This window comes from Chrysemys picta, chromosome 10 (genome assembly GCF_011386835.1).
Source record: "Chrysemys picta bellii isolate R12L10 chromosome 10, ASM1138683v2, whole genome shotgun sequence".
Lineage (NCBI taxonomy): Eukaryota > Metazoa > Chordata > Testudines > Emydidae > Chrysemys > Chrysemys picta.
Window position 1 is genome coordinate 1,087,332 of NC_088800.1, and position 25,740 is coordinate 1,113,071.

General features: G+C 59.5%; 1 protein-coding gene across 1 annotated transcript in view; it reads left to right on the plus strand.

Annotated features, from left to right (window-relative positions):
* Positions 1–228: 228 nt before the first annotated feature.
* Positions 229–25,740, plus strand: part of LOC135973859 (aminopeptidase Ey-like) — a 26,369-nt gene continuing 857 nt past the window's right edge. Inside the window, exons 1-16 of the mRNA XM_065559021.1 lie at positions 229–379; positions 5,207–6,079; positions 7,528–7,670; positions 8,486–8,622; positions 8,707–8,833; positions 17,568–17,722; positions 18,410–18,523; positions 19,011–19,154; positions 19,253–19,318; positions 21,704–21,769; positions 22,728–22,900; positions 23,354–23,433; positions 23,968–24,104; positions 24,299–24,354; positions 25,225–25,372; positions 25,704–25,738. Coding sequence (XP_065415093.1) covers positions 5,439–6,079; positions 7,528–7,670; positions 8,486–8,622; positions 8,707–8,833; positions 17,568–17,722; positions 18,410–18,523; positions 19,011–19,154; positions 19,253–19,318; positions 21,704–21,769; positions 22,728–22,900; positions 23,354–23,433; positions 23,968–24,104; positions 24,299–24,354; positions 25,225–25,372; positions 25,704–25,738 — 2,222 coding nt within the window. The 5' untranslated portion in view covers positions 229–379; positions 5,207–5,438. The remainder of the gene's footprint in view (positions 380–5,206; positions 6,080–7,527; positions 7,671–8,485; positions 8,623–8,706; positions 8,834–17,567; positions 17,723–18,409; positions 18,524–19,010; positions 19,155–19,252; positions 19,319–21,703; positions 21,770–22,727; positions 22,901–23,353; positions 23,434–23,967; positions 24,105–24,298; positions 24,355–25,224; positions 25,373–25,703; positions 25,739–25,740) is intronic.

Genomic DNA, 25,740 nt, shown 5'->3' on the forward strand with positions numbered 1-25,740 from the left:
CCATCTCGGGCCCCCGCTCAGCAACATGGGCACTGCCCAGGCCGTGGAGCCGATGCATGGCACATCCCTCAGTGCAGGGCTCTGCCAGCCGTGCCAGGCCCGCTCACGCTGTGAGCTTCCCCAGGGCAGTGCCCTGTTGGCAGCCGAGCCTGCCTGGGGCTGGCCAGCAGTGCAGGGGTTAAGGTGGTGAGTGTGGTTCAGGTCCTTACTTCCCCTGGAGCACTGGGAGGAAACTTTCTTTTGCTGCTGGTTTGGGGCCAGCCGAGGGGAGGAGGCAGATTCTGCAGCCCTGTGGATCCACATCCCTGCTTGGGCCAGGACTGGAGGCAGCAGCCCCTGTGAAGCTTGGAGCGCGCACCCTGGGGATGAAGCCCCAAAGGTGAGTGGGAGCCTCCTGCTATGGCTGTCCCTGCTTCTCCACACCCCCTGCACCCTCCTATGCACCCCACCCCCTGCGCCCCCCCAATCCATATCCCCTGCACAGCCCCTATGCACACCCCTCCCACCCCCTGCACTCCCCCCACAATCCATATCTCCTGCACAGCCCCTATGCACACCCCTCCCATCCCCTGTGCCCCCCCCACAATCCATATCCCCTGCACAGCCCCTATGCACCCCCCTCCCACCCCCTGCACCCCCCCACAATCCATATCCCCTGCACAGCCCCTATGCATCCCACACCCTGCGCCCCCCCACAATCCATATCTCCTGCACAGCCCCTATGCACACCCCTCCCATCCCCTGTGCCCCCCCCCAATCCATATCCCCTGCACAGCCCCTATGCACACCCCTCCCACCCCCTGCACTCCCCCCACAATCCATATCTCCTGCACAGCCCCTATGCACACCCCTCCCACCCCCTGTGCCCCCCCACAATCCATATCCCCTGCACAGCCCCTATGCACACCCCTCCCACCCCCTGCACTCCCCCACAATCCATATCCCCTGCACAGCCCCTATGCACACCCCTCCCACCCCCTGCACTCCCCCACAATCCATATCCCCTGCACAGCCCCTATGCACACCCCTCCCACATCCTGCACACCCCCACAATCCATACCCCCTGCACACCCCCTATGCACCCCACACCCTGCGCCCCCCCACAATCCATATCCCCTGCACAGCCCCTATGCACACCCCTCCCACATCCTGCACACCCCCACAATCCATACCCCCTGCACACCCCCTATGCACCCCACACCCTGTGCCCCCCCACAATCCATATCCCCTGCACAGCCCCTATGCACACCCCTCCCACAGCCTGCACTTCCTCCTACACACACCATGCACCCTGCACAGCCTGTAAATCCCCTACACCCCCCCGAACACCCTCTTACGCACACGTCATACCCCCTGCACAGCCTGTACACCCCCTATATACACCATATACCCTGTGCACACACCCTACACCCCTGTACGCACACCCTGTACATCCCCAGGCACACCCCTGCATACCCCTTACAGACATACACCCGGCATACCCTGTCCATTTCTCTTTCACACACACCATATACCTTGCACACCCCACATGCCCCTTGCCACACATACATCCCCTTACACCCACCCACCCACACATCCCATACCTTCCTCTCCAACCTACCCACTCCTACACCCTGCGCACCCATACACACCATAACCCTGCACAGCCCCTACACATACACACACCCTATACACACCTTGTACACCCCCTACATGCTGGACACACGCTTACACCCCATCCATCCTGCCCACCACATAGGCACCCCCTACACACACACAGCCTACACAGCTCCAACCCCTGCACACGAGCGCTTTCACCCAGCGCCTTCTCCCTTGGAAAGGCTGGGGCAGAATAGGGTCAAGTGTTTGGGGCTGATGGGGGGGGGCAACCCACAAACAGCAAGTGATCCGTGGGTGGGGGGGGGGGGGGTGTCCTTGCCCCTGACACAGACCAGTGGGTTAGGCTTTTCCCTGCACTTTGGCAACACTTGTTGAATTCATCCTGCCAGTAAAGTTTCTTTGAATGGAACTGTGCGGGGTGGGGAGCAAGGGTGTGTGTGACAGAGGGGTGGGGATTGTTCTGTGTCAACAAGTTGTTGGAGGTGTTTGTGTGAGCTGGCTGGGAGGGCTGGGGGTGGTGTGAGCTGAGGGGGATGGGGGGCTGGCCTGGGTGTGCGAGCTGGGGGTGGGGGGGCTGGACTGAGCGTGCGAGCTGGGAGAATGTGGGGGGCTGGCCTGGGCGTGGGAGCTGGAGGGGTGGGAATCTGGACTGGGTGTGCAAGCTGGGGGTGGGGGGCTAGCCTGGGTGTGCGAGCTGGGAGAATGTGGGGGGCTGGCCTGGGCGTGTGAGTTGGGGGGGGCTGGACTGAGTGTGTGAGTTGGAGGGTGGGCCTGTGGGTCCTCACCCTTCCCAGCCCCAAGGATCGACTCCAGAGATCGCTCCGGCCAGGGCTATTTGCAGCCTAACCTTGCTTCTGTCCCCACAGCTAATCTGTGGCGTGAGCTCCATGCCTGTGGAAACATCTGGGGCTGGTCCCCGGGCTGGGGGAGCTGGGGCTGCGGCAAGGGGGCAGAGAGCTGCTTCCCAGCTGGTGGGGGGTCGTGATATTTTGCATCTGGAAACTGTCAGTGTCTTTTGCCAAAGCAAATCTCCCCCCATCTGAACACGTCTTTCCAGCCTGCGCTCGGCTCCCGGCTCCCGGCGTGGGAACCGCTGCAGGGGCCCTTCGCGTCCAGCCCGGCTGCTGGGAATGGCCACACTGCGCCAGGCTGGGCAGCGGGCTCCGGGAGAGCCTGGCGGAGGGGCAGGCCATGGGTGTGGCTCCGCCATGCAGCAGATAGCCAGGGGAAGCTGGGAATGTTCCCCCCCCCCCCCCCCCAGCATCGGTTGGTTCATTCACAGAGCTGCCGTCTGCCCAAGCCAAGCTGCAGGCTGGGGGCTGGCCCAGGAGTGCCGGGGCTGCATGCGTTTGCCCCGCTCTTCAAAGTGCAGTGTTTGCTCCACACAACGTCCTCTCCAAAGTCCTGCTGGCCCTGCACTGAGGTCTGGCCCCACTCGCTCCCCACTGCCAGCTGCCCCAGGACCTCAGTGCACTCTCTGGGGTGGCTCCAGCAGGGCCCAGAATGGAGGGGCGCCCCCGGCTGCCTGGCCCCACGCCCTGCACTGTTCTGAAGGCTGGGTCGTGCTGCTGTCCTAGAGCTCAGACAGGGTCGCTAAGCACCCCGGCTTCCCAGTGAGAGCTGCCTCGCAGACACGCCCCACACGACTTCCCAGCTCCCACACCTGGGCCCCATGCTGCAGGCTCAGGCTGTGGGGCACCGGGAACCGAGCGGTTTCCGCTGAGGAGGTGGACAGCGCATTGCTCCATGGCGTGGGTGCTTGGCCTGTCTCTGCAGGTCCAGCAGCAGCCACTCAAGTTCCTTCACCTACAGACCTGCCTAGGCCTGCTCTGGGCACTCTGGGCGCTGAGGCTGGGAGCGTGCTCCTTGGCTTGGCTTCTCTCTGCCCGGGCCCCTGGCTGGCACTGAAATGTGGGAACTGAGAACGCACTTCCGGGAGCCCTCGTTCAGGGCCTCTGCAAGTTATTCGCTCCCCCGATAAGCTGATAAAGTTTATTACACGATGCAGCAGATCATGGACTTTGTAAGCCTGGCAGGTGGCTGGCAGATCCCGCAGCCCCCACACCTGTCAGCTCCACTGCAGCCGGCAGAGGCTGTACCCCCAGGATCCCCCATGTCAGGCTCCCAGAGCAGGCCAGGGCTCCTGGCATCATGGTGGGTGAGACGCTGGCCTGAGCCCGCCCATTCAGTGTGGGCAGGTGTGCACACCCAAATGCACACCAGCCAGGGAGGTGCACACACCAACATCCTGACAATGCCTTGTGCTTTTCCTGTGCCTCCCACCCCGCGAGCGCGAGGTGCTTTGCAAACAGCCGGGCGGTGGCCTGAGCGCTGCTGAGGTAGGTGGCTGTAGAATCCCAGGGCTGGAAAGCCCTCGAGAAGCCACCAAGTACATCTCCCTGCGCTGAGGCTGGCCCAAGAAAACCTAGACCAGCCCTGACAGGGGTTTGTCCAACCTGCTCTTCAAACCTTCCCGGGATGGGGATTGCACAACCTCCATTGGCAGCCTGTTCCGGAGCACAATGATCCCTGTCCTCTTTAGAACAGCCCTTTGCAGATGGGCAGGCTGTTCTTAGCTCCCCTCGCAGCTAAACATGCCCAGTTTTTAACCACTCCTCACAGGGCAGATTTCCCAAACCTTGTGCCATTTTCGTTGCTCTCCTCTGGGCGTGCTCCACTTTCTCCACATCTTTCCTAAAGCTTGGTTCCCAGACCTGGACACAGCTTCACTAGTGCTGAGTAGAGTGGGCCAGTGACCTCCTGTGTCTTATATATGGCACTGTGGATGTGCCTGTGAACATGTCACATAGGGGAAACTGAGGCACAGAGAGGCTAACGGGACCCTGGAATGGGGTTACCTCAGGAGGTGGTGGAATCTCCATCCTTAGAGGTTTTTAAGGTCAGGCTTGACAGAGCCCTGGCTGGGATGATATACTTGGGGATTGGTCCTGCTTTGAGCAGGGAGTTGGACTGGATGCAGGGCTGGCTCCAGGCACCAGCTTGACAAGCAGGTGCTTGGGGTGGCCGCTCCGGAGGGGGGCGGCACGTCCAGCTATCCGGCGGAGGGTCCCTCATTCCGGCTCGGAGTGAAGGACCTCCCGCCGAATTGCTGCCGCAGATCGCGATCGCAGCTTTTTTGGGGGGAGGGAGAGGGGGGGCTGCTTGGGGCGGCAAAAACCTTTGAGCCGGCCCTGACTGGATGACCTCCTGAGGTCCCTTCCAACCCTGATATTCTATGAGTCTATGACCCACGGTCCCATAGCAAGCCAGAGATGGGTCTAGAACCCTGGAGTTCTGATTCCCAGACCTGCCTGCTTTATCCATGAGCACCCACTCCCCTCCCAGATTGAGGGTAGAACCCAGGAGTCCTGAGTCCAGGCCCCTGCTCTAACCAGTAGCCTCTCCTCCTAGGGCTGGGGAGAGAACCCAGGAGTCCTGCCTCCAGGCCCCTGCTCTAACCAGTAGCCTCTCCTCCTAGGGCTGGGGAGAGAACCCAGGAGTCCTGCCTCCAGGCCCCTGCTCTAACCAGTAGCCCCCACTTTCACATGTGGTGGGAGACCAGTGCTGGTCCTTTTGGAAGGAGACTGATCCTGTTGCTTTCCCCCAGACAGGCGCTATCACAGACGCCCTGTTTCCCATTAACTTCCTCTTGGAGCGGGGTGGGGGCGTGAGGAGCTTGTCCCAGATGCTGCGAAGCTGCAGTGACCTTTGTGAGCCTCCCAGCCATTTAATACTTCACCCATTAACCCAGAGCTGACAGCCCCTTGGGAGCCGGATAAAAGGCTGCGGTGAGCCTGGCACTGCTACTTGCCCTGCATCTCCCTCGCCAGCAGCGCACCATGGCAGCCGGCTTCTTCATCAGCAAGACCCTGGGCATCGTGGGCATAATCCTGGGCCTGGGCGCCGTGGCCACCATCATCGCCCTCTCCGTCGTGTACTCGCAGGAGAAGGAAAAAAATGCAGCGACTTTGCTGCCCAGCATCTCTTCCACCGCGGCCACCACTCCCAGCAAGGCCACCCCGGCCAACGTGAGCAGCACACCCCCCCTGGCCACCACGGCCGCCCCCGCCAATCCCTGGAACAACTTCAGACTCCCCCAGTCCCTGATCCCGGAGCACTACGCCGTGACCCTGCAGCCCTTCCTGACCCCGGACGCCTCCGGCCTCTACATCTTCAAAGGAAACAGCACCGTGAGCTTCTCCTGCCAGAGTGCCACCAACCTCATTCTGCTCCATAGCAAGCAGCTCAACTACACGGAGCAGAACGGCTTCCTGGTCTCGCTGCAGGGGGTGAGTGGCTCCAGCCCCCCGCCCATCACAAAGACCTGGCTGGAGACCCAGACCCAATACTTGGTGGTGCAGCTCCAGGGGCAGCTGGAGAAAGGCAAGAGCTACGAGCTAGTCAGCAGCTTCACGGGGGAGCTGGCCGATGACCTGGCTGGCTTCTACCGCAGCGAGTATGTGGAGGATGGAGTGACCAGGTATGGCCCCGGGGGGGCAACCGGCTAGTGGGGGGCAAGGGAAGGGGCAAAACTGCAGCAGAATTTGGGGTGACCCGCAGCACCCGGGAGCGTGCCAGCTGCCCAGGGTTCCCTAGGCATGGGGCTGGCTGCAGGCTGCAGCTGTGGGGGCAGAAGCAATGTAAATGCTTGAGGGGCAGGGTGTCCCCACGTCCCCCAAGTCCAGCTCCCCCCCATACACTGCCACGGACCCATACCGTGTGCAGGAGGGGAGCTGCAAGATACTTCGGGGCTGGGGACCCCCAGGGCCGCCGAGAGCGGGTTCGGGCCCCGGTGAAATTTTTTTTCGGGCCCCCCAGCAAGGGCGGACCGGCTAAACAGGGCCGATGGGGTGGGGGGGGGGAAGCCGGGCCCCGAGCCCCTTTCCGGACCACCGGGCCCCGGTAAGGTGACGAGAGGGGGGAAGCCGGGCCCCAGGTCCCCTTTCAGACCGCCGGGCCCCAGTAATTTGTACTGGCATCCCCCCCCCCGTCAGCCCTGGGCACCCCCCTCCTATGGACCGAGTATGCCAGTCTGACAGCAGCTGCTGGTGCCGCTAAAGCCAGGTGAAATTTGGAAATCCTACAAGCTGCAGCTGGCAGCCTGGGGCCCCAGACCCCCCACCCACATCCCTAATGTCACTGGGGGAGCTCTTTGGGGTACGGTTGCCTCTCCTGCTGTCTGTGCCCTTCCTCCCATTCCCCCTCCCTCCCGGGCCCAGCCTGCCTGGCTGGGTCCTTCCTCCCTCCCATTCCCCCTGCCCCAGGCTGGGCCCTTCCTCCCCCGCAATTCCCCCTCCCCCAGGCTGGGTCCTTCCCCGTCCCCCAGCCCAGCCTGCCTGGCCCTTCCTCCCTCCCATTCCCCCTGCCCCAGACTGGGCTCTTCCTCCCCCGCAATTCCCCCTTCTCCCCCCGCCCCAGCCCAGCCTGCCTGGCCCTTCCTCCCCCCCACTCCTCCTCCCCCGGGCTGGGTCCTTCCTCTCCCCCATTCCCCCTCCCCCGGTCGGGTCCTTCCTCCCCCCCATAACCCCTCCCTCCCGGGCTGGGTCCTTCCTCCCCCCCACTCCCCCTCTCCCGGGCCGGATCCTTCCTCCTGCCATTCCCCCTCCCCCGGGGCTCTCTCTCCCTGGGTGGCTAATGCCCAGCCAGCCAGGGGCTAACAGTGCAGGCCAGGCCCAGTGCAGGGCAGGCAGGGTCTGCAGCTCCCCTCCCCAGCCCGCAGCGCTGTGTGGTTCCAGGCTGGGGCTCGCCTGTGCAGACAGACCCCGCCGGGGGCTCAGGAAGCCTGGGGGCTCAGGGCCAGCCCAGGTGTGAGCAGCCCCCTTGGGGCGCCAGCGGCAGGAGGTCTGGGGAGTCCTGGGCCCGCCTGCGGGACCCCCAAGCCGTGGCTGCCGGGGGTGGCAGGGCTGAGCGGGCTGCCTTTGCTTGCAGGGTCGTGGCCACCACGCAGATGCAGGCTCCCGACGCGCGGAAAGCCTTCCCCTGCTTCGACGAGCCCGCCATGAAGGCCAACTTCACGGTCACGCTGATTCACAGCCCCAGCCACACGGCGCTGTCCAACATGCCTGTGCAGAGTGAGTGAGCCGGGGCCGCGGCAGCTCTGGGAACAGGGTGCCCTGCGCCAGCAGCCTCCACCCTGCCTCCTGCCCCTCCCCACGGGCTGCGCCCACTGGGCTTCCTTGGCCCCCCACAGCTCCAGCAGGGCCTGGGCTGAGTCTGCACCCGGGCCCCCTGGGGATGTTCCCTGGCTGGCCGGGTCACTGGGCGAGATGGGGCCGAGCACTGAGCGCACACGGGGCCCCCGGGGGCAGGGGGAGCAGCCAGCAGAGAAGAGGAAGGGGCTGGGAAGTAGGGAGTGGGATGAACTCACACGTGGGCTCCCCTGAGCCTGATGCCCACACGCAGCCCCACAACGTGGCCAGGCAGCCCCCCCTGAGAGCCCCTCCGCTCATCACAGGTTTGGGGCAGCTCTGCTTGAGCTCGGCTGCCTGCACTTGCCGTGGCCGTGTGGGGGCAGAGGGACCGGAGCCCTCGTCCCCCCAGGGATGGGAGAAGGGGGTGCAGGGGGAGAAGCATGAGGGAAGCAAAGCAGGAAACCAAACTGGTGTTAGGGGGACTCCAGCTCTGCCCCACGCTGGTGGCTGGGACCAGTGCCGGAGAGATCTGGGGGGGGGGAGGGCAAGGAGAGGGCCACGCAAGGGGCCCACTCCCCAGCCATGCCAGGGGACTGCAGCCCTGCTTCGGGGGCTGGAAGGAGCCAGGCTGCCGGGGAGTGAGCTACATGCCTGCTATGGGGAGGAAGGGGCTCCCAGGAGAGCACTGCGTCCTGCTCTGGGGTGGGGATGGAGGAGCATGAGCCTTGATGATGGAGCTGTGGCTCTTCTTTCAGGCTCCGTGCAGCAGACCATCGATGGCACCACCTGGAACATCACTAAATTCGAGACCACCCCCAAGATGTCCACATACCTGCTGGCCTTCATCGTCAGCCAGTTTGAGGCAGTGCAGGCCATGCAGGACGAAGTGCTGGTAGGGAGCAGGACAGGGTGGGGGCGGTTTGGCTCGGCTGTGGGGTAGGGGAGCCTTGACTGAGCCTCGAGTCTCCTCTTGCAGATCCGGATCTGGGGCCGGCCAAAGGCCATCGCAGACGGGCAAGGGGACTATGCACTCAACGTGACCGGGCCCATCCTCAAGTTCTTTGAAAACCATTACAACACGTCATACCCACTGCCCAAGTCTGGTGAGTGCCAGGGCAAAAAGCCGTGTTCTGCTGGGCTGTCCTGTGGTGGGAGCGGGGGGTTCTGTGCTCTCCCGTGGGGATGGGGGGTTCCCAGCTCTCCCGTGGGGATGGGGGGTTCCCAGCTCTCCTGTGGGGATGGGGGGTTCCCTGCTCTCTCGTGGGAATGGGGGGTTCTGTGCTCTCCTGTGGGAATGGGGGGTTCCCAGCTCTCCCGTGGGAATGGGGGGTTCCCTGCTCTCCTGTGGGAATGGGGGGTTCCCAGCTCTCTCGTGGGGATGAGGGGTTCTGTGCTCTCCCGTGGGAATGGGAAGGTGTCAAGCTGCCGGCAGGGACTCAAGAGCGTGGGGACCAACCTCAGGGCAGGCTGGTAGGAATCAGGGCACAAACCCCAGACAGGCGGGGAGTTCTGTACCTAGATTGCACCAGCCAGTTATCGAGTGTAAACCCCTCCGGCACTGTGACAGCCGGAACATGGAGCTACGGACAGTCCCCGTGGGTGCTCCGATCCGCCTCACCACCCAGGTGAGCCTGCCTGTGTGGTAGATGGGCCCTTACACCAAGGATCCCAGCAATGTTCAGGCTACTCCCAGTCCCAAAGGACCAGTCACTTACCCCAGGGCAGTTGCACCTCAGATCTCCCACCACAGACAGCACTTGTAGCCAATTCGATAATAAACTCCATACCGACATATTAATAGGAAAAAGAAACCAGAGAGTTATTTTCAAGGTTAAAGCAAGTAAACATAGATACACCAATGAATTACAATCTTAAGTTTCAAAAGGTAATAGAAGCTTCTATAATCAGTAAGCTCGAGATGTGCTTTAGGGCTAACCCTGGCTAAGCAGCTGGGGATCCCTTGCTTATGCCTAGAAACCTTGCTCCCCAGAGCCCAAGCAGCCCAGAGATCCAGTTCCTCCTTGTTCGGGGTTTTTATTCCCCTTCTCTCTCGTGCTCTGAGCTGTGAACTCAGCTGACGGGAGGAATCCACTTGCATGACTCGTTTTCATGGGGGGATAAGAGGGACAGTAACCAACAGTCTTTTGTCCTCTTTAATGTTTCACTCTCCTCCCTCTGCTGTCAATGGCCCGTCCCTGCTGGGGAGGATGTGACCCCTGCTGGGGGGGGGGGGGGGGTCAGTCCTTTGCTCTAGTTAATGTCTCTCTCCTGACTGGTCATTTGCAGTCACAGGAGCTCAGGATGCAAACGCTCAGAAAGCCCCGTGCAGTATTGTAAGTGCAGTCGGTGCTGCAGCCGCTCACAAGCATTCCAGAACCATTCCAGAACGTCTACATGCTAGACACATTCTCATCGTTCTAACGCCTGTTTTACAACCCCCCCAGCTTGTACCTGTCAGCGTGCACCTGAGACACGGGCACCGTGGCATGAGCTGGCACCTGGGCTGCCAGCATCACTCTCCCAATGCCCAGATGGGGTCAGAAGGGGTGTCTCTGGCACTCCCGAATAAGCCTCAGGGTCCCCCTTTTCCTTACAAGGCATCAGGATTATTTCCAGCTCCTACTCCTGAAGAGCTAGACTCCAGCGTACTCGTCTGGAGTTGGTCCCTTTGGCCCGCTGCACCCAGATTAGCAGGGTGCGGCCTGTTAAAACCAGGCTTAAATCTTCTCTTAAACAGATAAGGCTTAAGTTGTTGAATAGCCCAAACAATGGCCCAGGATTTCCTCTCACTGCCGGCACAGTCCTGTTCAATGGGGCCAGTTATTTACCCAGGAAGATGATGGGGGCCCCTTGTCCCCCGCCCCAGCCTGCATTAGCATGTGCCTAGCTGTCACGGAGTCCCCGGGCGATGCTCTGGAACTGCTCCCCACAAAGCCAGTCAGGACTTTGGGGAGCCTCCTCTCCCTTGGAGCAGACTGTCTTTGGGGCAAGAAGTTCACACAGCTTCACCTCCTGGGTGTCTCCTGGGAGCCCTCAGCATATGCCCCTCCGTGCGCTTCCCACAGCGAGTCCGCCCAGGCTGGGTCCGGGGGAAGCCAAAGGCTCCTGCACCCCCCACTTCGCAGTCAGACGTGACTCTCAGCCAGCCAGTAAAACAGAGGTTTATTAGATGACAGGAACACGGGCTAAAACAGAGCTTGTAGGTCCAGCGAACGGGACCCCTCGGCCGGGTCCATGATGGGGTTCAGAGAGCCAGACACCCACGTCCGCCCTCACTCCTAGTCCCCAGGTAGCTCCAACTCCCAAACCCCCTCCAGCCCCTCCTTCTCTGGGCTTTGTCTCTTTCCTGGGCCAGGAGGTCACCTGATCTCTTTGTTCACCTTTAGCTATTTCCTTGCATGGGGGAAGGGCCCTGGCCATTTGTTGCCAGGGAGACAGAGTGTCAGTGATTTATGCACACTGGCCTTTATCCCACCCCCTAGAGAATTAAGAAGTGCATCGGGGAAACTGAGGCACCCACACAGTATTCAGAGGAAACATTAAGAACAGTCCCACTTCGTCACACTAGCTCAGTGTTCGACGTCAGGGCACAGCTGAAATCAGGGCTGGCAAAACTGGCTCTTTAGACAAAGCCTCTTTGATGTCCTTTAAGCCTTTCTCCCAGGCCTGTTCCTAGCAGCCAGGCTGGCTGCCCCTTTTTGGTAAGGTCTGTTATGGGGGCCACAAATCCCCTTTGCAAACCTCCGGTGATAGCTGGCCAGACTGAGCAAAGATTGGCCCTGCTGCTTGGTTCGTAGGGCTGGCCATAAGAGCCTCGAATCAAATCTAGGGGTCCCTTCATTTGTCTCCCATAAAGAAGATCAAAGAGGGCAAGCCCTGTAGATTCCTGGGGTGCATTCCTGTATGTGAATAACAAATAAGGGAGCAACACATCCCAGTCATTCTCCTGCTGGGTAACACACATCCTCAGCCTAGACATCAATGTCCCACTGAATCTTTCTACCAGCCCATCTGTCTCTGGATGATGGGGGGGAGGAGGGGCAGCCTTTACGTGTCTCCCTCCACACAGCTCCCATCACTTTCTGAAAACTACAGACATGAAATTTGCACCATGGTCTGACAAGATTTCCCCGGGAAAACCTACTCTGCTAAAATGGGGATTAGGGCAGTAGCCACGGTTTCAGCTTCTGCGATAGACGAAGCTGTGGCTTCTGGGTGCCTGGTGGCAGAATCCACCACAACCAGTAGATGTGTCTTCCCATTCCTGGAAGGGCTGGGTAGGGGTCCCACAATGTCTGCAGACACTCTGGCAACACCTCCTTAATGACGGGCAATGGCTGCAAAGGTGCTGCGCAGGGTCCCTTTAACCTCTGACGCGTCTGACGTAAGACACGACTCTTACAGGCATTTTTTACTGTCTCACACATGTGAGGCCAATAGCAATTCTGTCCGGGCCTCTCACAGGCTCTCTTCACTCCTGAGTGTTCGGCAAAGGGACAGTCGTGACCCACCTGAAGCACCTCTGCCCTGTGCTTATAGGCACAGATACCTGTTTGCAAACCTCCCCAGGACTCCTCTTTTCCCTTGTGGGAGCCTCCCTGGACAGTAACCACCTCCTAGGAAAGAGTGACCCTTTCCTTCCCTGGCTGGGGCGTGACTGTGAGCCGCATTCCTCTCCTTGGCCAGGGAAGGCACAGCCTGTTGAGCCCCCATAACGGCCTTTGGGGTCTCCCTGAAGTTAAGAGCAAAGCAATGGTGTCTCCAAACCCCGCTGTACTGCCCCTGCTCTCTAAGCTGGGCTTTGCTGCTCTAGCCTCCAGTCCTGGGCCGCTCGCAAACAGCCTCCAGCACGCAAGTCACTCCCCACATGGACTGTGTGCCTGCTGCAGCCAGCCACCCCTTGGCTCTTACCAGCCGGGTTTGTATCGCAGGGTGACCCTGGATTTCCCCCCAGGGACTGCCCAGCCCTCTCCTGGAAGTACAAGCTATACGAAGTCTGTGGTTTTATTAATAGAAAGGACAATGCACAAATCCTCAGGCTGCCAAACCCCAGATTTATTCTGGAGCTTCCAGGAATTAAAGACGAATCTTTAATTCAAGATTAGGACGTGATGAAATTTCCAGGAATCCGTCCAACCCAAATTGGCAAACCTACAAATCCTGTTATCCCAAATGCAGTTTGCCAAACACTTCAGTTCAAACACACTGGATTAGTTCAAACAATAAAACCAGTTTATTAGCTACAGAGAGGGCGATTTTAAGTGAATACAAGTAATGAACCATACAAGTCAGAACTAGTTACAAGAAAACTGAAGATAAAGCACAGCTAAGGACTAACTCAGCAAACTAGGGGAAATTCAACGCCAAGGTTTTCTCACCACATGCTCTCAACAGTCTTGCTGGCCAAACTTCTTAGGCCAGGAGCTCTTCCTCAGCGAAATGGCGGCTTCCTTTGTCCCTTCCGGTGCAGTGACTCATTGGGCAGAGAGAGAGCCGGGGCGGGGGGGTGAATACACTGTGTTGTCTGCCCCTGCTTTTTATAGTTCTTTCCCCCCCTCTGAGAAGCATTTCCAGCCGGGAACGAACAACAGGCAGGCTGTGTGGATGGGAAACCCAGGCTGTATCTTTGCTAAGATGTAGGTTTTTCGCCCCTGCCCCCTTTCCTGCCAAGGAATGGCCAGGTAGCAGGTAAGGGCCCATTGGCCTTGTTTACGGTTGGCTGAGGCATCACCTGGCCCTTTGTCTCTGAGGAACTGGTCTGGCTCCTCCCCAGCCTTGGAACATGTGTTAGGCCGTGTCTACACTGCACTTTCATCATTAAACTTTTGTCGCTTAAAAACACCCCCATGAACGACAAAAGTTTTACCGAGGAAAAGCGCCGGTGCGGACAGCGCTGGGTGGGTGGAAGCCGCGCTCCCATCAACGGGGCTACCGGCCCTCGCTGGGGGTGGGCGTATTTTGTCCCGGCGGAGTGGCTGCAGAGGCACAGCCGCTCTGGGTAAGGTGTGCTGTGTAGTAACAGCAGACAGTGGCATCTTCCCGTATTTGACCAGGAAATGGGGAGTTTTCAAGCGATACCTCCCCAGGCAGCCTTTGTACAAAGCTGGTTACAAGCGTGGGTGGGGCACCTTCTGCCACACCCTGTACTCCCGGCTGACAAAGGGCTGAGGGCGTCCGCCCCCCGGCAGCCCTCCCTGCTGTCCACAGACAAGCCAGGCGAGGCAGAGCCGTGCTCTTCCTGGCGTGAGTTACGCTATTAGTCTGCCTGGGAGTGTCTAGAGGCTCCTGATCTCGTCACGCCTCAGTGGGGAGCAGATCCGAATGCCCACAACACGATCTCCCTTACAGCCCTCGCACTGCAGGTGGAGCTTGGAGCTTTCCTTGACCAAACTGACCTGGGACACGGGGTCCCTCCAGCCTGGACATCGTAGGCCATTCACCCTGGCATTTTAATAAAGGCTGCACCACCCTCCCCAGGCTCAGTCCTAATACAGTTCACCGGGATTCCCTGTGGCTCACCGCTGGGGCATTGGGAGTGGTGTTCACTGCCGCAGGTGGGGCGTGGATCAGGGGGTGACCTTGTTTTGGGCTGGTTGGTTTTAGATGGCCGGGAGGCCCACAGGGATGTCAGCCTGCCTGCCTGCCTTCCCCTTTGCTCCGCGCTCTAAACCCTGGGCTGCCTTGGGGTTTTATCAAAGTTGGGGTTAGGTTTATTTCCAGTCCCCTCTTAAGCTGGGTGATGGGGATTTCCCTTCCCCTGGGATTTCCCGCCCCCCGGGCCCTTGATTCAACATATTCATCCACTATTTCTGCAGCCTCTAAAACCGTGGCTGGTTTTGGTCCCAGATGATCACCTTTGCAGATGACCCAAAACTGGGAGGAGTGGTTGATAGGCTGGAGGGTAGGGATAGGATACAGAGGGACCTAGACAAATTAGAGGATTGGGCCAAAAGAAATCTGATGAGGTTCAACAAGGACAAGTGCAGAGTCCTGCACTTAGGACGGAAGAATCCCATGCGCTGCTACAGACTAGGGACCGAATGGGTAGGCAGCAGTTCTGCAGAAAAGGACCTAGGGGTCACAGTGACGAGAAGCTGGATATGAGTCGACAGTGTGCTCTTGTTGCCAAGAAGGCTAACAGCATTTTGGGCTGTATAAGTAGGAGCACTGCCAGCAGATCAAGGGACATGATCATTCCCCTCTATTCGACATTGGTGAGGGCTCATCTGGAGTACTGTCCAGTTTTGGGCCCCCCACTACAAGAAGGATGTGGAAAAATTGGATAGAGTCCAGCGGAGGGCAATAAAAATGATTAGGGGTCTGGAGCACATGACTTATGAGGAGAGGCTGAGGGAACTGGGATTGTTTAGTCTGCAGAAGAGAAGAATGAGGGGGGATTTGATAGCTGCTTTCAACTACCTGAAGGGGGTTCCAAAGAGGATGGATCTAGACTGTTCTCAGTGGTGGCAGATGACAGAACAAGGAGTAATGGTCTCAAGTTGCAGTGGGGGAGGTCCAGGTTGGATATTAGGAAAAACTATTTCACTAGGAGGGTGTTGAAGCACTGGAATGGGTTATCTAGGGAGGTGGTGGAATCTCCTTCCTTAGAGGTTTTTAAGGTCAGGCTTGACAAAGCCCTGGCTGGGATGATTTAGTTGGGGTTGGTCCTGCTTTGAGCAGGGGGTTGGACTAGATACCTCCTGAGGTCCCTTCCACCCCTGATATTCTATGATTCTTTACCTCATCTGTAACTACACTAAACAATTGCTCCGGGGCCATCCGATCAAAGATTTTCCATAATCACCTTCAGCCCCTCCCTCATTGTCCATTTTCTCATAAAATGACACATGTTATCTGCATATTCCACACGAGTGACATTGTCAAACACTTTGAGGTTTCTCCACTTCAATCGATGGGGCTCAGGGGAAATCTTACACCTTTTCAATACGTTTGCTTTACATTCCTGGTACACGTACCTCACCCTCCTCCATCTCATGAAAGACTTGTCTGGCTTCCCCTGTTCCTCTGGTTCAGAGGAGAGGCGGCTGCTGCTCTGCTGGGATATTGCGCATCCCACATCGTCTCCCAAGGCCGACAGGAATCCTTTTATGCATCTGTCTGGGTATCAATGGGGCAGGCTTGCTCCCCCTCCCTCGTGTCATGGCGAGGGCACTCCCTGGATGAAGACGAACTTCTATCGGCCTCCTGTGCGCTGTCTGCTCAGCTTCTTCATTTGCGTTAACTGCTGCTGTTTGTTCCATGTGTCTTTGGTGGCTTTCTCCTCCACTGCCTGGGCTGCTTGGTCTCTGATCCGCAGTTCCGCCGGCAGTCTCTGGGGGTCGCTGTCTCCCTGGGCTCCCAGGTGCTGCAATCGGGCCAGTTCCAAGCTGAGGTTCCTCTGTGGCAGGTGGGTCTTCTCCTCCCCTGGGCACCAGATCAGGAGCAAAGCTCTCAGCTCTGGAACTGGGGCTTTCGATGGATCGGACATGCCCCTCTGCAGACTTGGCTGGCCAGGGGCTTTTCTCACAAGCCAGCAGAGCCTGTGGCTCACTCATGGGGTCAGTTCTTTAACCTTTACAACGCTCACTGTTGAGTTTAAATTTTAACAGCACTGGGGTTCTAATCTACGAGCTTAATCGACCTCTGGTATGTGAATCCTGTCAAGCTGTCTGCAGGGACTCAAGAGCGTGGGGACCAACCTCAGGGCAGGCTGGTAGGAATCAGGGCACAAACCCCAGACAGGCGGGGAGTTCTGTACCTAGATTGCACCAGCCAGTTATCGAGTGTAAACTCCTCCGGCACTGTGACAGCCGGAACATGGAGCCACGGACAGTCCCCGTGGGTGCTCCGATCCGCCTCACCACCCAGGTGAGCCTGCCTGTGTGGTAGATGGGCCCTTACACCAAGGATCCCAGCAATGTTCAGGCTACTCCCAGTCCCAAAGGACCAGTCACTTACCCCAGGGCAGTTGCACCTCAGATCTCCCACTACAGACAGCACTTGTAGCCAATTCGATAATAAACTCCATACCGACATATTAATAGGAAAAAGAAACCAGAGAGTTATTTTCAAGGTTAAAGCAAGTAAACATAAATACACCAATGAGTTACAATCTTAAATTCAAAAGGTAATAGAAGCTTCTATAATCCACAAGCTGTATTTGTGCTTTAGGGCTAACCCTGGCCAAGTAGCTGGGGCTAGAACCCTTGCCCCCAGAGTCCAAGCAGCACAGAGATCCAGTTCCTTCTTGTGACGGTTTTTAACCCCTCCTGCCACGTGCCCTGGACTGGGCAGTCCGCTAATGGGAGGAATCCACTTGCATGCCTCGTCTTCACAGGGGGCGGGGGGAGGGCAGAACAACACAGGGCTGTTGTCCTCTTTATCGTCCCACAACAGTCGTGGTGTCAACTGCCCGTCCCTGCTGGGCAGGATGCGACACCTGCTGTTGGGGGTCAGCCCTTCCCACTGGTTAGTCTCTCCTGTCTGGTGATCTACACAGTCACAGGGGCTCACAATGCACCCGCTCAGCTATTCCCTGACAACATGGGAGCCAGCTGCTCGGCGTGAGCTGCAGCCACTCACTGTCCGTATCACTCTCCTACCTGTTGTAACCGTACTAACGCCCGGCTGAGCCAGACCGATCCCAGCTGTGTTATTTGTCCATGTTCAGTGAGGCATGGAGACCTTGGCATGAACTGGCCCCGGTGGGCCAGCACCACAGGGGGGCCTGTGGTCTCCCATGGGGGTGGGGGGTTCTGGGCTGTTCCATGGAGGTGGGGGCTTTCATGCTCTCCCGGGGGGGTGCAACCCTGCTAACGAGGCCTGTCCCTCTCCCAGACCAGGTTGCCCTTCCAGACTTCAACGCAGGTGCCATGGAGAACTGGGGGCTGGTGACGTACCGGGAGAACTCGCTGCTCTACGACCCTCTCTTCTCCTCCATCGGCAACAAAGAGAGAGTGGTGACGGTGATCGCTCATGAGCTTGCCCACCAGGTACCCAGTGTATCCCCCCCTCTGCCTCCCTGCCTGCCCTCAGCTGGGTGTAGAGAGACTGAAGGGCTGACACTAGTCCGGGGTTCCCTGGGATCGGGGCTCCCTGGCTGTGTGTGTTGGGGGGGATGACTCTGTCCTGGGGCTCCCTGGGATCGGGGCTCCCTGGCTGTGTGTGTTGGCAGGGGATGACTCTGTCCTGGGGCTCCCTGGGCTTGGGGTTTCCCTGGCTGTGTGTCGGGGGGGCTCTGTCCTGGGGCTCCCTGGGCATGGGGGCTCCCTGGCTTTGTGTGTTGGGGGGCTGTAGCTTGGGATTCCCTAGGATCGGGGCTCCCTGGCTGTGTGTGGAGGGGTGGGGGCTCTGTCATGGGGCTCCCTGGGTGCGGGGGTTCCCTGGCTTTGTGTGTCGGGGGGGCTCTGTCCCAGGGCTCCCTGGGCGTGGGGGCTCCCTGGCTCTGTGTGTCGGGGGGCTCAGTCCTGGGGCTCCCTGGGCATGGGGGCTCCCTGGCTTTGTGTGTTGGGGGGCTGTAGCTTGGGGTTCCCTAGGATCGGGGCTCCCTGGCTGTGTGTGGAGGGGCGGGGGCTCTGTCCCAGGGCTCCCTGGGCGTGGGGGCTCCCTGGCTCTGTGCGTCGGGGGGGCTCTGTCCCGGGGCTCCCTGGCTGACCCTCCCCGTCTCACTCTCTCCGCAGTGGTTTGGGAACCTGGTGACCCTGCGCTGGTGGAACGACCTGTGGCTGAACGAGGGCTTTGCCTCCTACGTGGAGTACCTGGGGGCGGACTCAGCTGAGCCTTCCTGGCACATCGTGAGTAGCCCCAGCAGGAGGCGCTACCCAGCGGGCTGCAGCGGCAGGAGGCGTGTGGGAACTGGCACGCCAAGGTGGCAGGCTTCGGCCCCAGCAGGGTCACCTGCGGCCCTGCAGGAAGGAGCTGCGTGCTCCCGGGGAGGGGGCCCTGCTCTCCGGCTGGCTGCAGCCTTTCCTGGCGCTGGGACCGGGGGATGGAGGCCAGGGGGTCTCTGTCGTCCCTCCGGAGGGGCAGTGTGGAGCTGCCGGTAGCAGTGAGCGAGTGCTGCTTGCCGGGGCAGCTCCTGGTGCTGCTGGGTGGGGAGGAAGCAGCCCCCATCCTGCAGGTGGGTGAGAACGTGGAGCTGTAGGCTGGGGGCGGGAAGGGAAGAGACGGCACCGTGTCCGGGCTGGCGGCAGTCCCCACACGCCCACGGAGGGCCGGTCGGTGGCTGGGTGCTGAGGGCCGGCACCGCCCCGGGCAGGCTGTAACCTTGTGCCTTTGCAGAAAGACCTGATAGTGCAGAGTGAGATGTACCGCGTGATGAAGGTCGACGCGCTGGCCTCCTCGCACCCGCTCTCCTTCCTGGAGAACGAGATCAACACACCGGCGCAGATCAGCGAGGTCTTCGACGCCATCGCCTACAGCAAGGTGAGGGACCCCCCTGGGGACTGCCTGGGGTTGGCAGCAGCCCCTCCTGGGAAGCTGCTCGGACCCTCGCTCAGCGCCTCTCTCTGATCTCCCTGCAGGGGGCGTCGGTGCTGCGGATGCTCTCGGAGTTCCTCACCGAGGACAGCTTCAAGAAGGGGCTGCAGGTGAGGCCCTGGCGGGGCTGCGAGCCGAGCAGAGGGCTTGGCCGGACGCGTCCTGCATGGCTCCTGCTCCGAGGCCGGCGTCGGCCTGGGCTCCCTTGGGAGGGCGCTCTGCCTTAGGGGGAACCTGCCAAGCCTCCCCACACTCTGGCAGCGCTCCCCAGACCCGCGACCAGTCTGCAGGAGGCAGTGCAGGAGGGGCAGAGGAGTGGGTAGTGCCTGAGGCAATGGATGGTGCTGGGGGAGTGCCCACTTCGCACACGCAACGCCCTGCGCAGCGTGAGTTACATGCCCGCTCTGTGCCAGTGCACAGGCTGCAGGACCGGGGCAGCCCCTGGCTACAAAGACTGGCAGTTCAGTCAAGCTTTGGCTCGGAGGTCCCTGGTCCAATCGAGCGTTGGCCAGCATGGCAGCCGTCATGCCCATGGTGGCCGTGCCTGGGGAAGGGCCCAGCCTGTGCACTCGTTCCCATGGTCTCAGTGCAGCGCCCGGAGGCATGGCCCTGCGGTGCCCACGCCCACCCAAACACCCTGCAGGGGAAGAGTGTGGGCGAGCAGCAGGGAGGGCTCTGCTGCTGGGAGCATTGGCCTCTGTCTTTGAGAGCCGTGCCCAGAAAATCTGGGGCTTTGCTCAGTGCAATGCCTCTGCCTTCGCCTGGCAGCGGGGGAGCAGATGTACTCTTGGGGAGGCGGCTCCTCTGGTGAGACCTGGCTCTGGGATCCCCATCTCATCCCGAGCGAATAAGAACATCAGAACGGCCAGACTGGGTCAGACCAAAGGTCCATGTAGCCCAGTGTCCTGTCTACCGACAGTGGCCAATGCCAGGTGCCCCAGAGGGAGTGAACCTAACAGGCAATGATCAAGTGATCTCTCTCCTGCCATCCATCTCCATCCTCTGACAAACAGAGGCTAGGGACACCATCCCTGCCCATCCTGGCTAATAGCCATTGATGGACCTATCCTCCATGAATTAATCTAGTTCTTTTTTGAACCCTGTTATAGTCTTGGCCTTCACAACATCCTCTGGCAAGGAGTTCCGCAGGTTGACTGTGCGTTGTGTGAAGAAATACTTCCTTTTGTTTGTTTTAAACCTGCTGCCTATTAATTTCATTTGGTGGCCCCTAGTTCTTGTGTTACGAGGAGTAAATAACACTTCTTTATTTAATTTCTCCACACCAGTCATGATTTTATAGACCTCTATCATATCCCCCCTTAGTCATCTCTTTTCCAAGCTGAAAAGTCCCAGTCTTATTAATCTCTCCTCATATGGAAGCTGTTCCATACCCCTAATCATTTTTGTTGCCCTTTTCTGAACCTTTTCCAATTCCAATATATCTTTTTTGAGATGGAGCAACCACATCTGCATGCAGTATTCAAGATGTGGGCGTACCATGGATTTATATAGAGGCAATATGATATTTTCTGTCTTATTATCTATCCCTTTCTTAATGATTCCCAACATCCTGTTTGCTTTTTTGACTGCTGCTGCACATTGAGTGGATGTTTTCAGAGAACTATCCACAATGACTCCAAGATCTCTTTCTTGAGTGGTAACAGCCAATTTAGACCCCATCATTGTATATGTATAGTTGGGATTATTCTTTCTAATGTGCATTACTTTGCATTTATCAATATTGAATTTCATCTGCCATTTTGTTGTCCAGTCACCCAGTTTTATGAGATCCTTTTGTAGCTCTTCGCAATCTGCCTGGGACTAAACTATCTTGAGTAGTTTTGTATCATCTGCAAATTTTGCCACCTCACTATTTACCCCTTTTTCCAGATCATTTATGGATATGTTGAATAGGACTGGGCCCAGTACAGACCTCTGGGGGACATCACTATTTACCTGTCTCCATTCTGAAAACTGACCATTTATTCCTACCCTTTGTTTCCTATCTATTAACCAGTTACCAGTCCATGAGAGCGCCTTCCCTCTTATCCCATGACAGCTTACTTTGCTTAAGAGCTTTTGGTGACGGACCTTGTCAAGGGCTTTCTGAAAATCTAAGTACACTATATCCACTGGCTCCCCCTTGTCCACATGCTTGTTGATCCCCTTCAAAGAATTCTAGTAGATTGGTGAGGTATGATTTCCCTTTACAAAAACCATGTTGACTATTGCCCAGCAAATTATGTTCATGTCTGTGTCTGACAATCTTGTTCTTTACTAATCGTTTCAACCGGTTTGCCTGATACTGAAGTCTGGCTCACTGCCTATAATTGCCGGGATCACCTCTGGAGCCCTTTTTAAAAATTGGCGTCACATTAGCTATTCTCCAGTCATTTGGTACAGAAGCTGATTTAAATGATAGGTTACAGATGACAGTTAGTAATTCTGCAATTTCGCATTTGAGTTCCTTCTTCCCTTTCCCTGTGTTTTCACAGTCCTACCTCCACGCCTTCAGCTACGAAAACACGGTCTACGACGATCTGTGGACTCATTTGCAAAAGGTACGAAGCTCCTCCCACCGGCTGGAGGAGCATGACCAGGGCTGGGTTTCTGTTGCATGGCACTTAGTGTAAGAAGCCTGTTATGGTCAGGGACAGGGGGGCTGTGGCCCACCCAGCCATGATGAAACTGAAATTCAGGTCCCGCAGCCACCGTCCCTCTGCCCCTTTGGCACATAGGCTCCATTTGCACAACACGCTCCCACACAGGGCACAGTGCTGGCTGCGTGCCTGGGCCCAGCAGGCACATGGGTGGACTCGGCGCACGGCTCTGCTGGGCACAGGAGAGGAATCGGTGCCGTTCCCTGGCAGGGGCCTGATGGGCACTTGTCTTGCCTTGTCCGTGCTGCACGAACACGGAGGATGGCATGGCCCCTGCCCCAGAGAGCGCCTGATCCTGCCAGCCCTTGCGCCGGGCTCATGTGAGCAGCACCTGGGAACCCTGCTGAGACCAGCCGGGACGACCGTAAGATACTTTTCAGAGTAACAGCCGTGTTAGTCTGTATCCTCAAAAAGAAGAACAGGAGTACTTGTGGCACCTTAGAGACTAACAAATTTATTAGAGCATAAGCTTTCGTGGACTACAGCCCACTTCTTCGGATGCATATGCTGTAGTGCCACAAGTACTCCTGTTCTTCTTTTTGCGTAAGATACTGTTCTTTCAAGAGCTGGTGAACGGCGTCCTCGTTGCTGGGGGAGGCTGGCGTGACGCCGCCGGTGACTCTGCCAGAGCTCTAGACAGGCGGTGAGGGGGGAGCATCAATGTCACAGCACGTGAAGCAGCTGTGGGGGTTCGACCCAACCTCCCAAACACCCAGCTCTGGGCACTTCTCTCTGCCCCCAAAGGTGCCCTGTAGAAGGGCAGGGGGTGGGGACGGAGCCGGGACTCCCTGGCCTAGCCTCTGCGGGAGCCGATCTGCAGAGAACAGCAGGCAATAGCCCCTTACCGCCCCCTGCACAGGTGGTGGATGAAGACAAAATTCAGCTCCCCACCACTATCAAAGGCGTCATGGATCGCTGGACACTGCAGATGGGCTTCCCCGTGGTGACTGTGAACACGAAATCTGGCTCCATTAGCCAGAGGCACTTCTTACTGGACACCGAATCCATTGTCGAGCGGCCCTCGGCGTTCAAGTGAGTGATCGAGCGGCCCTTTCTGCCCCCCCGAGGTCCCACGCTGGAGAGGCTGGCTGTCCTAAGAGCAGTGGGGCGTGAGCCCCTCCCCTGCCACCACAGAGCCCCACGGCAGTGCCTCTCGGAGGGGGCCTCTGCGGGATCGTGGCCAGGGCTGCACTGCGGCACCCCCAGGTAGAGACCTTGTGGTGCTGGGTCCCCTGGAGCCCCATGGGCCTTCTGCCTCCGAGAGCCCAGAGGCCCGAGGCCAGCCCTGTTCCTCTGTGCTCTTTGCAGGGCCCTCCCCATGGGGCGTCGCCCCTTTGAGGGGTGAGGGTGTGATACGGGTGAGCCCACACTGATCGCCGGGGGGGGGGATCCCTCGCACTGGGGGGCTGGGACTCTGCCGGGGGCAGAACCAGCAGAGTAAGGAAGAGCAGGAGAAGACCCCAGTGTCTGTCTGTCCGTCTGCAGCTACACCTGGATAGTCCCTGTCACTTGGATGAAGCAGCAGGATGGGGCAGAACAGATGTACTGGCTCACCGAGACCTCAGGTACGTGCTGGTCCCTGGCCGTGTCCCGGGCACCGGTGCTGCTGCAGGAGCAGGATATGCTGCTAGCAGGCGACAGGCTAGCAGTTGCCAGGTTTGCCAGGCCAGTGCCATGGTCAGTGCCCCGGGGAGCTTTCAGTGCGGTTACTGGGGGTGTCACATCCCCCTCTTCAGCCCAGGCAGGTCAGCAGGGGGAGTCTTTGTAGGGGAGCAGCCCCCGGAGGGGCTCAGTGGGGAGTTCTAGGGGGTGGGCGTCGGAAGGGGTCGGTGGGGGGGTTAGGGGGATGTCCCCAGAGGGGATCTGTGGGGGGTTCTAGGGGGTGGGCCTCGGAGGGTATCGGTGGGGGGGGGTTAGGGGGATGCCCCCAGGGGGGCTCAGTGGGGGGTTCTAGGGGGAGGCCCCCAGAGGGGCTTGGCGGGGAGGGTTCTAGGGGGAGGCCCCCGGAGGGGCTCAGTGGGGGGTTCTAGGCTCAGGGACTCTCTGCTGTAGACTTGAAGGGAGGGGCCCCACTTATGTGCTTCGTTTTCCTTTCTCAGCCACGAACCCTTCGTTTGCGGTGACTGGTGCCTCCGACTGGCTCCTGCTCAACATCAACGTGACGGGGTATTTCCGGGTGAACTACGACCAGGACAACTGGAACAAGCTGCTGACCGAGCTGGGCACCAATCACGAGGTACCCGAAAGCCCAGCCTCTGCCCCTGCACCAGCACTCTCAGCCCAGGGGACCAGGCCCCTGCTGTGGGGCGGCCGGACCCCAAGCTGGGCCAGGGACCCCAGAGCCAGCCCAAGCCGAGTCGCCCATTCCATGGCTCTTCTCCCCCACGGTCTGCTCCTGCCCCCCGCGTAATCGTCTTTGCTCTTTTCCAGGCCATCCCGGTGATAAACCGAGCCCAGATCATTGACGATGCCTTTAACCTGGCCAGGTGAGTCACCCGGGCCGCCACGGGGTGACAACCAGCCTCTGGCCTCCTCCCCCAACCCCACGGCGGAGTCCGCTCCCCACGGCGCCTGAGCAAGGCTGGCAGGCCAGGGAGATGTCTGTCCCCGCACACGCCCCTCAGGCAGCGAGAGGGAGGCCCCCACACCCTCCGGTTCCCCCTCTCTGGGCTGGGCAGCTAGGAATCTCCCGCTGCGTCTCGCTGGCAGCTCAGGGCTGGATGGTGCAGGAGCAGGTGCCGCAGCGGGGCTGAGGGGCCGGCAGAGCTGGGCGCTGAGATCCCAGCAGGCCCCCGGGCAGGCGAGTGGGCTGCTGAATGCCTGAGGTGTTGCGGGCCCGGCTCTGCGCCTACCCCAGGTACACAGCCAGCCTGTGCCGGGCTCTGTCCTGCCTGGCACCCTGGTGCCAGGGGGTGCGAGGAGAGTCCAGCTGGGGGCTTGTGTGGGGAGCTGGGCTGCATGTCCCCATCGCCCGGCCAGGCTGGCCCCTGTGGGTGGAGCAGCAAACATCCAGGGGGCAGGGAGGGTAACAGAGCAGGCCCCGCAGGGGGTCTTCGGGATGGACTGGCCACTCTGCTGGCTGGCAGGCAGGGCTCAGTCTGTGGGGTATTAGCAACAGGGGATGGGGGGGTCCATTGCCGGGGGCGGTGGGAGGGGGCAGGTGGGGTCCATTGCCGGGGGGGCGGTGGGAGGGGGCAGGCGGGGTCCATTGCCGGGGAGGGTGGGAGGGGGCAGGCGGGGTCCATTGCCGGGGTGTGTGTGTGGGAGGAGGCGGGGCCATTGCCAAGCAGGGAGGGCGCAGAGGGCACGTCTGGTGGTGTGGCGGGAGGACGTGAGCTTTGCAATTGGCTGTTTAGGGCTAAACACATCAGCATCACGCTGGCTCTGAATACCACCACCTACCTGGACAAGGAGCGGGAGTACCTGCCCTGGAGCGCCGCCCTCGACAACCTGGGCTACTTCCGCCTGATGTTTGACCGCAGTGAGGTGTACGGCCCCATGCAGGTGAGCCCCTGTCTGCCCCAGGCCAGGTGGATTGTGGGCAGCATGGCTGGATGGCGCTCGGATGGCCACTCTGCCGTCCCCGCCTGTGCGGGGTCAGTTCAGCCGTGGGCCTGGCACAAACGCAGGGCATAGGGTGGGCTCTGCAAATCGCCCCAGCGAGGCGGAGAGGCGGGCCCCAGAGGGTCGGAGCTGCCCGGGGAAGGGTAGGGGGTGGGGGGAAGGAGACGGCAGGAGCCGGGGGCGCGCTGGGTGATCGCGGCGTGACGGGGGGAAGGCTCAGAGCTCCTGATCCTTCTGGCAAGTGGCGCTCACCCTGCCCATCCTCCCCCAGAAATACATCCGGAATCAGGTGACCCCCTTGTTCCAGT